At 43.5% G+C, this 14,404-nt stretch overlaps 2 protein-coding genes across 2 annotated transcripts; both read left to right on the forward strand.

Annotated features, from left to right (window-relative positions):
* Positions 1-3,494: 3,494 nt before the first annotated feature.
* On the forward strand, positions 3,495-6,992 carry LOC144711710 (RAN GTPase-activating protein 2-like). Its single transcript, XM_078585727.1, has 2 exons — positions 3,495-3,592; positions 5,280-6,992. The coding sequence occupies exon 2, from the start codon at positions 5,280-5,282 to the stop codon at positions 6,897-6,899; it is 1,620 nt and encodes a 539-aa protein (XP_078441853.1). The 5' UTR covers positions 3,495-3,592; the 3' UTR covers positions 6,900-6,992.
* Positions 6,993-7,359: 367 nt separating this feature from the next.
* On the forward strand, positions 7,360-11,442 carry LOC144711709 (YTH domain-containing protein ECT4-like). The gene is made up of 9 exons (XM_078585726.1): positions 7,360-7,579; positions 8,150-8,226; positions 8,322-8,469; positions 8,571-8,641; positions 8,724-9,311; positions 9,431-10,021; positions 10,097-10,309; positions 10,393-10,539; positions 10,978-11,442. Exons 1-9 carry the CDS (start codon positions 7,552-7,554, stop codon positions 11,167-11,169), a joined length of 2,055 nt encoding a protein of 684 aa, XP_078441852.1. The 5' UTR covers positions 7,360-7,551; the 3' UTR covers positions 11,170-11,442.
* The last annotated feature ends 2,962 nt before the right edge of the window (positions 11,443-14,404 follow it).

Here is a 14,404-nt window from a genome sequence, read left to right on the forward strand (position 1 = left end):
GGGTTTGTGTGACGATTCTGATGAGAGATTTTCTTGTAATCCCCTCCAAGGATAGTGTATTAGGTTTGTCTTCTTTATCTTAGGTTTGGTTTGATTTTCATTACAAAGTTCTCTAAAAAACATCATCTCCATCATTCCTATACATCCACCCATTCCAGCTCTCTCATCTCTCCATATCACCCTCCATCCCATCATTCCACCATTCATTCATCACTATTTCGACCATAAAGAGATCTATCCTCGTTTCTACTTCCATATCCATCATTTCTCCTCTCCATTGTCATCAAATTCGTCCACCCTTCACATCGCCCATAAGGTGTTCGACGAAATTCCTCTATCGAAAGTTTTCTCTAGGAAACCCCTAAAAACTTTAAAAACCTATTCCTCTCATAACAATATTACTACGGTAATTAATCTATCTTTTTTTAATCTCCTAAAATCTATAGAATCCCTCTCCATTTTCTTACCTACAAGTATCTCTTCTTCTCTTCATTAGTCATCTACCTCATTACCTAGGCTCCCTGAGGATTCGACCCTTACTTGTCTCTATATTAGTGAGGAAAATATAAATCTATTGCATGAATTCAACACACGACAACAACACAATTCAACGCAAATTTTGAGTTCATCAAAGATCAACGGCCAAAGAAGGTAACCGCCGGCTAAAGAAGACCGCCGATGAAATAGATAATATGAGATAACCGTTGTCGGTGTGTAGAAGGGATCGCCGCCGAGAGGGAATAACAACACCTGCAAGAGGGAAGAATGCCATCGTACGATAACCGCCGCTGGTGAGAGAGAAGAACACCACCGGACAATAACCACCGCCGGCCATAGGGAAGAACTCCATCAGCGAGAGGAAGGAAGGCCGCCGGAGATGGACGTAGGTCGCCAACTATAGCTAGTCTCCGCCGTCGGAGGGAGGACACCTGAACGAGGACAGGACGAGGACCATCGGAGAGATCGTCGCCGCCAGCGATCGAGTCCACCGGAGAGGAAGGAGGACTCCAGAATGAGGACAGATCGCCGGAGAAGGAAGAACTCCGCCGCCGGAAGGAGATCGCTGCCAGAACAAGGAGAGGACAGAACGCCGGAATGAGGACCGCCGGAGAAACCATCGCCGCCAGCGACCGAGACTGCTGGAGATGGAGGAGGACGCCGGAACGGAACTAGGGATCGGGAGCCCTAGGCTCTGATACCATGAAGAAAGAGAAGTATCGGGGAAGAGAGAAATAAGCGTGATGTGACTATGTGCAGGCATAAACAAAATAAGGAGATACATCCCTATATAGGGAGAAAGAGAAAGAGAGGAGTGGGATGGGGCCTACTTTCATAGCCCTATATGGGCCTTCTATTCTCACAAATATAAATATGAGCATGAATATGAATATGAGTATGAATATGAGTATGAATATGAATATGAATATGAATATGAATATGAATATGAATATCAATATCAATATCAGTATCAATATCAATGTCAATATTAATGATGAAAATTGATGTTGAGAGCTCATTGTTACGGATGGTCGTGCGGTCCAGTCCGGTTTTTTCAGCCTCTGTGCAATTTTTTTGATCACACAAAAGGGGTATTTCGATGACCTGTGCGAATCTTTTTCGAAAAAATCGCATCGCACATCGCACAAATGATTGTGATCAGAGGGGGGAGAGAGAGAGCAAGCGAGACAGAGAGAGAGAGAGAGAGAGAGAGAGAGAGAGAAAATGATAAAGAAAGAGTGAGAGATAGAGGACCGAGTGACGGACTCAATAGAGGGAGGGAAGAATGAGCGGGAGAGAATAGTGAGAAAGAGAGAGAAGAGCGATAGAGAGAGGGAGAGAGAAGAATGACAAAGAGCGAGAAAGAGGATGAGAGAAGAGCGACAACGAGTGAGAGAAAGAAGAGCCCGAGAGAGATAAAAGAGCGATAGAGATAGAGAAACAAGGAGAGAGGAATGAAAGAGAGAGAGAGAGAGAAGAGCGCAAGAGGGAGGAACGAGAGAGAAAGAGAGAGAGAGAAGAGCGCAAGAGGGAGGAACGAGAAAGAGAGAGAGAGAAGAGCGCGAGAGGGAAAGAGGGACAGAGAGGAACAAGAGAGAGAGAAGAGCAAGAGAGAGAAAGAGGGAGAGAGAACGAGAGAGCGAGGGAAGAGCGATAGAGAGATGAACGAACGAGAGAGAGAGAGAGAGGGAGAGAGCGAAAGAGGGACAGAGAGGAACATGAGAGAGAGAAGAGCAGAAGAGAGAAAGAGGGAGAGAGGAACAACAGAGCGAGAGAAGAGCGCCAGAGAGAAAGAGAAGAGTGATAGAGAGAGGAATGAGAGAGAGAAGAGCGATATACAGAGGAATGAGATAGAGAAGAGCTTCAGAGAAAAAGAGGGAGAGAGAGAGAGAGAGAGAGAGAGAGAGAGAGAGAAGAGCACGGGGGAGAAAGAGGGACAGAGAGGAACGAGAGAGAGAAGAGCACGAGAAAGAAAGAGGGAGATAGAGGAATGAGAGAGCGAGAGAAGAGTGATAGAGAGAGGAATGAGAGAGAGACAGTGTATGATTCCTGCCACGCAAGAGCAGATGCGAGAGAGAGGAGGAATGCATGACTCTATGGAGGTTAACTCTGCTTCCTTATACCAGAAGGGAGCGAGAGAGAGAGAGAAAGAGGAAGAGAGAGAGAGAGAGAGAGAGAGAGAGAGAGAGAGAGAGAGAGAGAAGCTGAGCTTTGCTACACCAGTAGAGACGAAAACACACGAGAAACAGAGGGGGAAGATACAAAAATCATAAAACTTCATGCAGCCCAAAGATCATCCCAGCGGCACCCAGAGCAAGCAACCAATGGCGGCGGATCAAGCTCCAGCAAAACCTGCCGTAAAACCTTAACAATAACTGCAGGATACTCCTCGGCATTCAACGCCAAGTAGCAAGCCAACAGCCTCTCCGATGTGGAAGTTATCGTGAAGGTTTTACGGCAGTTTCACGATAACTGATCGATCCGCATCGTTTCTTCAGTTGTTTGGACGACACAGTCGATCAGTCCCGCAAGATAGAATCTGATTGATCAGATTGATCGGTTGACTGTACCTTCCAAAAAAAGATCGAATCTGATCGATTGTATTTCATTTAAGAAATAACATCACGACCATCATCCGTGACAGCTGTTCCATCACGTCACGCGTCCAGGGCACCCCGTCACCGTCACGTCCCCGTCACACCCACCTCGTCATCCGTCACCATCACCGTCACGTTTCCGACACGGTGACATGTGACGTGACGGATGATGCTTGACGAACCAACTAAGCAATCCGAATAAAAAATCAGTTTCGAAACAGTGTATCGGATAGTCCGTACCCGACTGGATCCGATAAGCCGGAAGTTACGGTGAAAGTTGAGGCGCGCGCCACTCAGCCGTTAAAATTCGAAATCTAAACGACGGACCCCACTCCACCCATAAGGGAATTTGATAACCGGACTTTAAATCCGTTATATATACTGGTCCTTCGTAGACTAACTGAACATAGAACTCTTAAGAACGGGAAACTTTGCTAGCGGCGACGAAGGCGGTCGCGGATCGAGTTTGTTCCTGTTCATCTTCAGTTTTCTGATCGGTATGTAATCTATCTCTCACGGATTCGTATGATTTCTCTCGACATGTTTTCTTATCAATTGGATCGGTTTAGTTGTTGCGTTTCCCTCTTTTCCTGTGTTCTGTTTTAATGCGAGGGTTTACCGCTGCCTATTTGCAAGTTTTTTGGCTGATTTGCCTCTATGCGTAGGTTTTTTGGGTATCTGAGCGTTGAGACCGCCTGACGGGAAAGATTTATCGGTTTTTCTCGCAGAGTACGTCATTCTTATTGGAAGGAACAATTTTTGAAAAATAAATCAGGTTGAAATTTTCGGTAGTTCATGATTGAGACAAGCGAAATGCTTCCTTGAGACGTGAAAAATGGTTTTACTCGTGCTTTCGTCTGCCGCGTTTTGTGAAACAACGCTTCAATATTTTAGATTTTCCATCGTGTGGTTGGGATGAATTGTTTAGGTATGGCGTGTTTTCCTCACAAATGCCGATCGAATATGGGCTTCATTGGTTTTTCTTTGTAAAGCCCACAGTTATACGTATGTCTCCCTATGGGCAATCATACACGTAATAAAGTTCCTACCTTTTGAGTTGTGTATTACACGTTTTCGCGTCGTTCTTCATTAAAGTTTTTTGACTTTATAGTGATATTGTTATTTCCTATTTTAAAGATTTATACTTTTTGAAATTATTATGTCTTTGAAATAATTATTGTGTGGGAAAAAATGCGCATATGGTCCTCTCGTAAGTTTGTATAACACTTAATAAAGGAGAGCTGCATTCGCTATTTCACTTAAAACTCGAATATATTGTGCGTTAATTCAGTCTTCGATTTTTACCCACTAGCTTTGGCATATGAAATATTCCACAAATTCTTGTCGGGTATGAGGTTTGTCAATTATTCATTTTCGGTTTTGTCATCGCCGATATACTGATATCATGATTGTTTGAAACGATAAATCAAAAGTCCTTGTTAGTATTAATTTCATGAGGCGTCGGAAGATTGTTCGATAGTCAAGATGTCTCAACAAATTTTGTACTGGGGATGCGTCAATACACTTTGATCTCTGATTGATTTAAGAGTGTTGGTTGATCGCTCTTTATTGCTCATCTTCTCACTTTTCCTTCTATCTTCCTGACAGACTCTTATTGTTTGCTTCTTTTTTGTTACTGGACACCTTCTCGAAGAATCTTATCTATCCCAATTCACGAATATTTCAACGTGGTCGTTCTGTTCTTTGTGTGCGAATTTGTGCGAATTGTTCATTCTGTTCGGTTTTCCGAACAGTACAAAAACGAATTCGAACAGAACATCGCACAGACCCATGTGCGGTTCTTTTGTTCACTTTGTGCAAATTTTGTTATAGTTTTGTGTGAATGTGCAAATATGTGCAAATGTGCAAATTTTGTTCCTTTTTTTCTAAAAGAACAGAACAAAGAACAAGTCCCTGTGCGGTTCTTTTGTGCGAATTTTTTGTTCGTTCCAAACAAACAGAACAGAACAACCATGTCTATTTTGCCTCATATATCACTGACCTCCATCTTGTGCCTACTGCTCTTCAGTGCCGCCTAAATTTTGCTGCACTTTATATCATTATCACGTGATGCTCAGTCAGTGTGTTATATATGTATTTTTCTAAATCTGGAGTTACGTCGATTCCTTCCCTTTGTTGACATATCTGACATGAGAATCTCTTATGGAATTTGGACCTCAACAGATGGAAACCACAGAGTCCATGGTATCTCCCACATTCCAGCACAGGACTTTCTCCATCAAGCTCTGGCCAACAAGCCAAGCCACGAGGCTTGTTCTGGTTGAGAGGATTGCCAAGAACCTATCCACTGAATCCATTTTCTCCAGAAAATATGGCCTTCTCTCTAAAGAAGAAGCCACCAAAGATGCCAAGGAAATTGAAGAAGCCGGCTTCGCCATTGCCGACGAGCACTTTAAGAGAGAGCCCGACGGCGACGGCAGCTCGGCAGTGCAACTCTACGCCAAGGAAACCAGCAAGTTCATGCTCCAGGTCCTCAAGCGCGGGCCGCGGGCCGTTAAGCCTGTCAAGCCCGTGAAGCCAGCCGTGCCTGGGCCAGTTATCTTTGACATTTCTGGAGGGAAAAGAGCCTTCATTGATGCCCAGGAAGCCGAGCAGCTCCTCGCCCCCCTCACCGAGAAGGGCAACGCCTTCACCAGAATCTGCTTCAGCAACCGGAGCTTTGGAATCGAGGCAGCCCGTGTCGCAGCACCCATTCTCCAGTCTGTGGCGGAGCAGTTGACCGAGGTCGATCTGTCTGACTTTGTGGCAGGGCGACCTGAAGAGGAGGCACTCGATGTGATGCGGGCTTTCGCCACCGCCTTGGAGGGCTCCAAGCTGAGATATCTGAACCTCTCAGACAATGCCCTGGGTGAGAAGGGAGTCCGAGCCTTCGGCCCGCTCCTCCGGACTCAGACCTGCCTCGAGGAGCTCTACCTGATCAACGACGGCATCTCAGGCGAAGCGGCCAATGCGGTGGCGGAGCTCGTCCCTGCAACAGATCGCCTCCGTGTGCTGCATTTCCACAACAACATGACAGGCGACGAGGGTGCCGCCGCCATCGCCGGAATTCTCCGCCGGAGCCCGGAATTGATCGACTTCCGCTGCTCGTCCACGAGGGTAGACTGTGAGGGCGGCACGGCCCTGGCGGAGGCGCTGCTGAGCTGCCCCTTGCTGAGGAAAATCGACATCCGGGACAACATGTTCGGGGCGGGGGCAGCCCGAGCGCTGAGCCAGACCATCGCTGAACTCCCTGCTATCTCTGAGCTCTACCTGAGCTACCTTAACCTCGAAGTCGAGGGAGCCGTGGCCCTGTTCAAGGCTCTGGAAGGCGCCACTTGCCCGCTGACCGTGCTCGAGATCGCCGGGAACGAGATCTCTGCGGCGGCGGCGCCGGCGCTCTGCTCCTGCATCCACTCGAAGCCGTCCCTGGAGAAACTGAACCTGTCGGAGAACGAGCTCGGGGACACGGGCGCCGTAATTCTTGGGAATGCTCTGGAGAGCAGAAATCCGAAGCTGATGGAGCTCGACGTGAGCACCAATTCTCTTCGACGCGCCGGGGCGAGGTGCTTGGCCCGGGCTGCTGCCAGCAGGCCCGGCTTCGTCCTCCTCAACATCAACGGCAATGCCATCTCCGACGAAGGCCTGGACGAGGTCCGGGAGATCTTGCACGCCGGGCTGGGCTCGCTGGACGCACTTGGTCCGCTAGACGAGAACGACGTCGAGGGTGAACCCGAGGAAGAAGAAGAAGAAGAAGAAGAGCTGGAGCTGGAGTCAAAGCTTCAGCGCCTCTGCGTTGATCAGTGAGCTTCCTGTGGGGGATGGGGGGAAAGAAATTCCGGGATTGCCTTTTTCTTTTTAATTTTCTCTATTTTTATTGGAGATCGATATTTTATTTTGTACCTCGGCCCATTACGTTATAATGGGCCGGATATGGAAGGCCCATTTAAATCAAAAAATATCGGACTTGGAAAGCAACCGGGGAAGATATTTAGATAGAGAAAGAGAGAGAAAGAAGAAGTCAAACAGGAAACCGACAAATTTAAACCGAATAGCAAGCGCACCCGCGAGGATAAATTAATTGCATCTATGCCCAAATCGCGCGGACAGATTAATGAAAACAGAGAGTAATCTCGTAATAAGAGAAAAGACGGGAGTTTTAAAGAGAGTTTGAAAAAAGACAGGGGGGGGAGGGAGAAATTACGCGGAGATCTGGCGCTATTTGAATCACTTCTTATGGCAGAAATAAAACCCTCTTTTTCTCTCTTGGCTGTGGCGGCTCTCGTCGTGGTATCTTCTCGCTCTAGGGTTTTTATCTCTCCTCCGTTCCTCGCCCTACCCTACCCTTGGAAGGTTGCTTTGATCGTCGATTGCATCCTCTTCGGGGGCTAGGGAAGGGCCGAGGGTGATATCTGACTGTTGATTGCTCTGCGGCGTCGATCTGCGGATCTGCGGAATCATGACGGCCGTCGCTCCTGTAACGGACCGTAAGCGTTTTTCTCTTTTCACTTGAAATGATGGTTTCTTTTCTTTTTTGCGGTTTTTGTGGTGTTTTTGAAGTTCCTGGGGTTGGCGCTTCTTCTTTGGCTCTGTTTTTAGGATAGATCTGTGTGATCCCGGTGTTTGATTTGTCTTTAAATTCCGCCTTTTCTGTTTCTGGTTTGGGATAGAATTTAAGTTGTTTTGTGATTTTTCACCGGCTGATTTTTTTCTGTGAGTCGCAGGATTGCCTTTTGAATTCTTACTGTTTACTGTGTCTTTAGAGTCGTCCGTTTTGTGTGATTGTTGTGTGCTATATTATTTTTGTAGTTCTTTTGAAGTTGATAGTCGCCTCTTCTGTTTCTGGTATATGATGGAAATCAAATTGTATTTGAATTTCAACTTGCTGTTTTTGTCTGTGAGTCAGAGGATTGTCTTTTGAATTCGCGATGTGTCTTTAGAGTAATTTAATTTAAGGCATTGTAGTTTGAAATTCATAAGTGCACTTCAACGAGTGATGTTCTCAGGTATTCATCTTCACTGTGTTTTATCTCTGATTTATCGTTTATGTGCCGCAGAAGCGACGGATTTGCTGCAGAAGTTATCACTGGAACCGCAGACAAAGCCCAATAGCGGTTCAGATGTCACGAAGAAGGTGCATCTCTTTACAAATTATATCCAATTCTGTATTCTACGCAGCATTTCCTATTATGCCCAATTGTTCTAATTGTGTATTGATTTATTTGGAAGTCTTACGGGACTACGGATGGAGCCGACAGAGCCACAGCGCCTGCACCGCATAGTGACCGTTCGATGACGCCTCTGCTACAGGATTTCATGGATCCTAGCATGTGCTATCTTCCAAATGGATACCCCTCTCCTACTTACTACTATGGAGGTATCAAGAAGATTATCTTTGTGCTCGATAACCATACAATTCTACCTTTACTGAACCCTTCATTCCAATTTTCATCCTGATGATTTTTTTTTCTTCTCTAGCTTTCGATGGTTCTGTCACTGATTGGGATGAATACTCTAGATATGTGAATTCTGATGAGATGCAGCACGCTGTGAGTTCTTTACACGTTCTTTAAATCATCATCCTTTTCATTATATTTTCATCATATACTGAATAGAATTTGATAATGGCAGGGAGTCTATGGAGACATATATCACCCGGGCTATGGATATGCCGCTTATGGTGCATACGCGCCTGGTTCTCCGGTGCCTACTATGGGACATGATGGTCAGCTGTATGGACCTCAGCATTATCAATACCCAGGACATTATTACCCACCAGCCACACCTACAAACTCCCCTTTTGTCCCCAATAACCCGCCACCTTCCTCTCAACCAGAAGTCTCTGCCCCCGTCAGTTCCAACCAGCCTCCTGCTACTGTAGATGCAACTAAATCAAACTCTAATGGCGCTCCGAACTCTAATTCTAATGGAAACAGTTGGAGTGTGCCGTTGAAGACCGCACCGCAAAATTCATCGGTCTCTACTAATGGTTCTTATGCAAAAGGGGTTACTGCTGGCAGCGTCCCCGCCAGTTATCCGGATTCGAGGTACTCGTATGATGGCGTGCGTTCACCCCTTCCTTGGGTCGACTGTCCCACTTTTCCGGAAGGGCAGCAAAATAGACAGCCCACGACAAGCTCCGTCTCCTCCCCAGTTTTCCACGCGGGAAACAATCCATCAAACAGGAATCCCAATGTAGGGCCCTATGTGCAAATGATGGTAACCCATTTCTTCCTCTTGCTAATTTTCTTTTTATTTATGAATCATTAATTGATTCATTTTGAAAAAATTCAAGGTGAAGTCTGAGTACATTATTTTATCTGAATCACATTTTTCAGGGTTTATCACCGCACAGGCCGAACTCTGGAATGGTTCCAGGAGGTCCGGGGATTATGAACAGTCTGTACCCAAATGCCAGAATGTTTGGGCAGTGTGGAACTGCCTACAGAGCCGGAATGGGATACATGTCAAATGGGTTCGATGCCAGAGCAGATGGGCGGGGTTGGGTGCCCGTTGATTCCAAATTTAAACCTCGTGGCCGCGGTAACGGGTTCTTAGTTTACGGCGACGAGAACATGGACGGCATGGGCGAGCTGAACAGAGGGCCAAGAACAGGCCGAGTCAAGGTCCAGAAAGGCCCAGGGCCCAACGTGACGATCGCCGTCAAGGGGCAGGCCCTCCCCGTAGAGGGCAACAAGGAAGTTTCCACTGCTGTCCCCAATAAGGATATCTACAACCAGGCAGACTTCCCAGAGCACTATCCGGATGCTAAATTCTTTGTCATTAAATCATATAGCGAAGATGATGTCCACAAGAGCATCAAGTATAACGTCTGGGCAAGCACGGCCAGCGGTAACAAGAAGCTCGATGCTGCGTACCACGAGTCTAAGGCCAAAGACGGCGATTGCCCTGTTTTCCTCTTCTTCTCCGTAAGTAACCCCGTTCACTCTTAATAAAAAGTCTTCCATCAGTTCTTACTTAACCTTGATTTTTCTGTTTCTCAGGTGAACACGAGTGGGCAGTTTGTGGGCGTAGCCGAGATGGTTGGCCCCGTGGACTTTAACAAGACAGTCGAGTACTGGCAACAAGATAAGTGGACGGGTTGCTTCCCTCTTAAGTGGCACATCGTCAAGGACGTGCCCAACCGGGTCTTGAAGCACATAACCTTGGAGAACAACGAGAACAAGCCCGTCACCAACAGCCGGGACACGCAGGAGGTGAATTCATTCCCATTCCCATTATCTACTTCTTCCTCTCTAGTTATTTTCATCTCAACTTATTTCCTTTTTCTTTAATTTAGGTTAAGCTGGAGCCGGGCCTCCAGATCCTGAAACTTTTCAAGGAGCACGTCAGCAAGACATCTATTTTGGACGATTTCCAGTTCTACGAGGCCCGCCAGAAGACCATGCAGGAGAGAAGAGTCAAGCAACAGCAGTTTCAGAAACAGGTAAGCTCTCCAAACCCCAAACATGAATAGAACCACCGGGCACTGATGGGTAGACGTGGTTGTTCTGTTCTTTTTGTGCGAATTTGTGCAAATTGTTCGTTCTGTTTGGTTTTATGAGCAGAACAAAAATGAATCTGAACAGAACATCGCACAGTCCCGTGTGCGGTTCTTTTGTTAGCTTTGTGCGAATTTTGTTCTAGTTTTGTGTGAATGTGCGATTTTGTTCGTTTTTTTTTAAAGAACAAAACAAAGAACAAGGCCCTGTGCAGTTCTTTTGTGCAAATTTTTTGTTCGTTTCAAACGAACAGAACAGAACAACCATGTTTATCGGTAAGCTCGTCGTCTTTGTTGCCGTCTTCGTCTCAATCTTCACTTGCGGACTGCGTGTCATCCTGCGTCGCCGTCTTCGTCTGATCATTACCTATGCCGGTGCTTCAGGTGTGGGATGGAAAGGTGGCTGGCGAGGCGAACGGTATTGTCGCCGCCAACGGGAAGGTGAGAATACAGAAGCCATCTGACTTGCCGGCTCTCGCAGAGCTGAAGCCGGCAGAAGAGAATGGCGCTGGCGCCGCGCCTGCCTCGACGATGGCCGCTCTCCCCAATGGCGTCGCCGCCGCGAATGTGTGTTAGCCTTGTCGGGTGAGATCTGATCATGGAAGGCTTATCTGTTGGATGAAGAGGTGGCTGTGGAAGTGACGGTCTAAGGCTTTGATCTAGTGATGAACGGAGGCTGTGGAAGATGGGGCTGGTAGATCTAGTAAGTGCGCCCCCTTTCCTTGGTTTTTGCTTTTTTTCCTTTCTTTTTTCTCTTCATTTTCTTCTTTGGTTGTTTTCTGCCTCTTCTTTTGTGCTGTTTCTCTTCATGAAAATCATCTTGCTCAATGTGAAAAAAGGTTGAAAGGAGCATTGGTGTTTATTGATCATTCACAATTGGGTAATCATCTTCTAATCATACTATTGCGTAAAGAAGATTTCAATGTTACATGGTTAATTTGTCGCAGTCGATTTTAGTTATTTCGAATGAGTTCCCAATCTAAGAGATTTTTCAGAGCTTTGTTATTTTAATTGTCTGGCTAATTTGGATCTCAATATCTTCAAATTATGATTATTAGACTTCAAAACTCCAGACGGATCCTAAATTTCGTTAGTATTAACTCTCAAGCTGACATTTCCTAGCATATAATATAAAAAAATGGCATTTTAAACATTTTGGAATTAAGCATTGTTTAATCATTAAACAAGAAGTGAATTACATGAAGCAGATTGAAAAGTTGGTTGCTCAATTTCTGTTCCTTTGGTATCGCAAGTTTGTTAATTATTAAATGAAATTATTAACTATATGATCAAAAAAATTAAAGACTCAAAACATGTACCAATGTCTTTTACAAAGTGATATATTAACTGTGATCGGTATTTGATGACTGCAAAAAATGTCATTTAAAAGACATCCCAATGATAGACATGCTGTCGAAGATGGCAATAACTCATTGGTAAATTTATTTCAGATATATAAATTTTAGTACAATATGCTACAGTCAACAAATAAATTCCGACATAAGTCTTATCGTAGTTACTCACGTACTCTCATATGCAACCCGATTGAGCTGAAATCTCACATGATTGTACGTGGTAAAACAGCATGAAAAATACAGTTATAATTAATTCTATCAAATTCAAGTTTAAGTTCCAAAAATGAAACTGATTTCTTCCAACAGACTATGTCAAGAGTGAATGTGTTATAGAAATTTTGTTCTTAAATAGTACTCGTGGGCATACGGAAGGGCCAACAATTAAATAAGGAAAAATTGAAGGAGCCGATGTTCTAATTATTTAAATTATAACTTTTTTTATTAGTGCGACATAATTATGTTTCCTTTAAAACGGCAAAGGTATCGAGAAACTTACAGCTATATAAATTTTAATTAAACTTGACATTATTCTTATTGTTCCTTTAATGATGCTTTTTTTATTTGGGAACATATTATTGGTGAAAAATTCGGTAACTCCATAATTCATCTATCTCAATTTATGTCTAACCACGCTGCAAAGAGTATTGAGACACATACTAGACATTGGAAACAATGGTGTGTCATAATAAATATTAGAAAAACTATTATTGGACATGCTATAGCATTTTTTGTTCAAAATTCATGCTATTTAGGATTTCTTTATGGGGCCGTTTAGTGTGTAAACCAATTTTTTGTGTAGAAAGAAGTCTCAGAAGCATTCAATATACACCCAAGACGGTTTGTAAGGTTTGTATTGGTGATTTTCTAAATTATTGAATTGTTCTTAAGTCTAACTATATTTGATGTACATTATCGCGGCACCTAACTAGTAGATAACATGATATTCAACCTAGACATGACTGGCACAGTCTGGAATATTGTTGCCTGGAACTAATAAATATGTCTTCTAGATATACATGTATTTATGCTCATATACACTAACTATTATGCAGTTATTTCAAAAATAATGTAGTAAATGGGTATATTCAAGGATTTTAAAATGGTTTAAGCTATTCACTACTCAACTACTGAGGAATGTCTCTTCTCTTGGTTATGTTGCAATATGTACCGGGTTAATTCCTAGTTTTTTAAATAGGATGAATAGATGGATCATTGTTATATTGTCTTGTGAGAATTCAGCTCTTCAGGTTGGCATCTGTTTTTTCCATCTTGATTTAGGTGGACCTTCAGCTGATTATTTTTGTAATATACCTCATAGTTTCATATATATGAATCTATATATGACATGCACATCCTACGAATGATGTTATCTTATCCATGGGACTGTTTCTTAGGTTACTCCATATTTTACAACTCTGATTTGCTTTTGCAAGCACGTCCTGTAAACTGTGCACTCATACCAAAGTGAATGGACAGTGGGAAGGGTGAGATAACTGTTCATTCACTAGATGATGAAAAATAATAATAATTTCATGAATATCAGCATCCATGATAAAAACCCTTACCAGTCCACAAAATGTCATGTCTTTTTCTGGTTTAGTTCACAAATTATGATATGAAAAGATTTATACAGTCAGAATCAGAGGGTTAATCCATAATATACTTGAATATGTTTTCTCATTGCCCTGAATATAACTAATGTGGGTGGCTATTTATACCATGTAACATGAAAAGCTTGTTGAAAATTTTGCATCAGCGAGTGTGATTATGTAATACAACATGTAAAAGTATTTTTATAGAAAATCCTCTTAAAATAAAGTATTTGAACTTAAAAATCAAATATTCCTGATTTATTTTTTCCCCTCATAATTTACGAGACAAAATATAAAGAATAGAGTGACACCAATATAACTATTGTCTCTGACATTCAAATAATAACTAATACAATATATAAAAGTATATTTATAGGATGTCTCATCTGGTGTATGGATAATATCCCACAAACTCTTAAGTCAAGCTTACGGAGATGCAGGGATTGGTGGATGGTGTAACTATTTTTTTTGTGCAAGTGATAGTCAAATAAGTGAAACTGAAATCAAAGTCGAAGTAAAGTGCTTAAAATGTATTATCGAATGACTCTAAAAATTAGAACTATTGTGTTTTAGTTTCAGGGCACGAACTTTCTGCTCTTGAATCTTATATTTTTGAATACATATACTCTTGAAGATACCTCAGCAAAGTGCTCAAAGAGAGACATTTTCAAGATATCTCAGCAAGAGTTAAAACACAGTTTTCTGAGTCCCCCTCTCTCGCACACACACTCTCTTGTCTCCCTCTCTCTCTCTCTCTCGCTCTTTATCTCTGTCTTGGTCTCCCTCGCTCTCTTTCGGAGACCCACTCTCTTTCTCACTGAAATATTATAAATATTATAGTATAATGTATTTATACATACTATG

Source organism: Wolffia australiana, chromosome 14 (assembly GCF_029677425.1).
Source record: "Wolffia australiana isolate 7733 chromosome 14, ASM2967742v1".
NCBI classification, from domain to species: Eukaryota; Viridiplantae; Streptophyta; class Magnoliopsida; order Alismatales; family Araceae; genus Wolffia; species Wolffia australiana.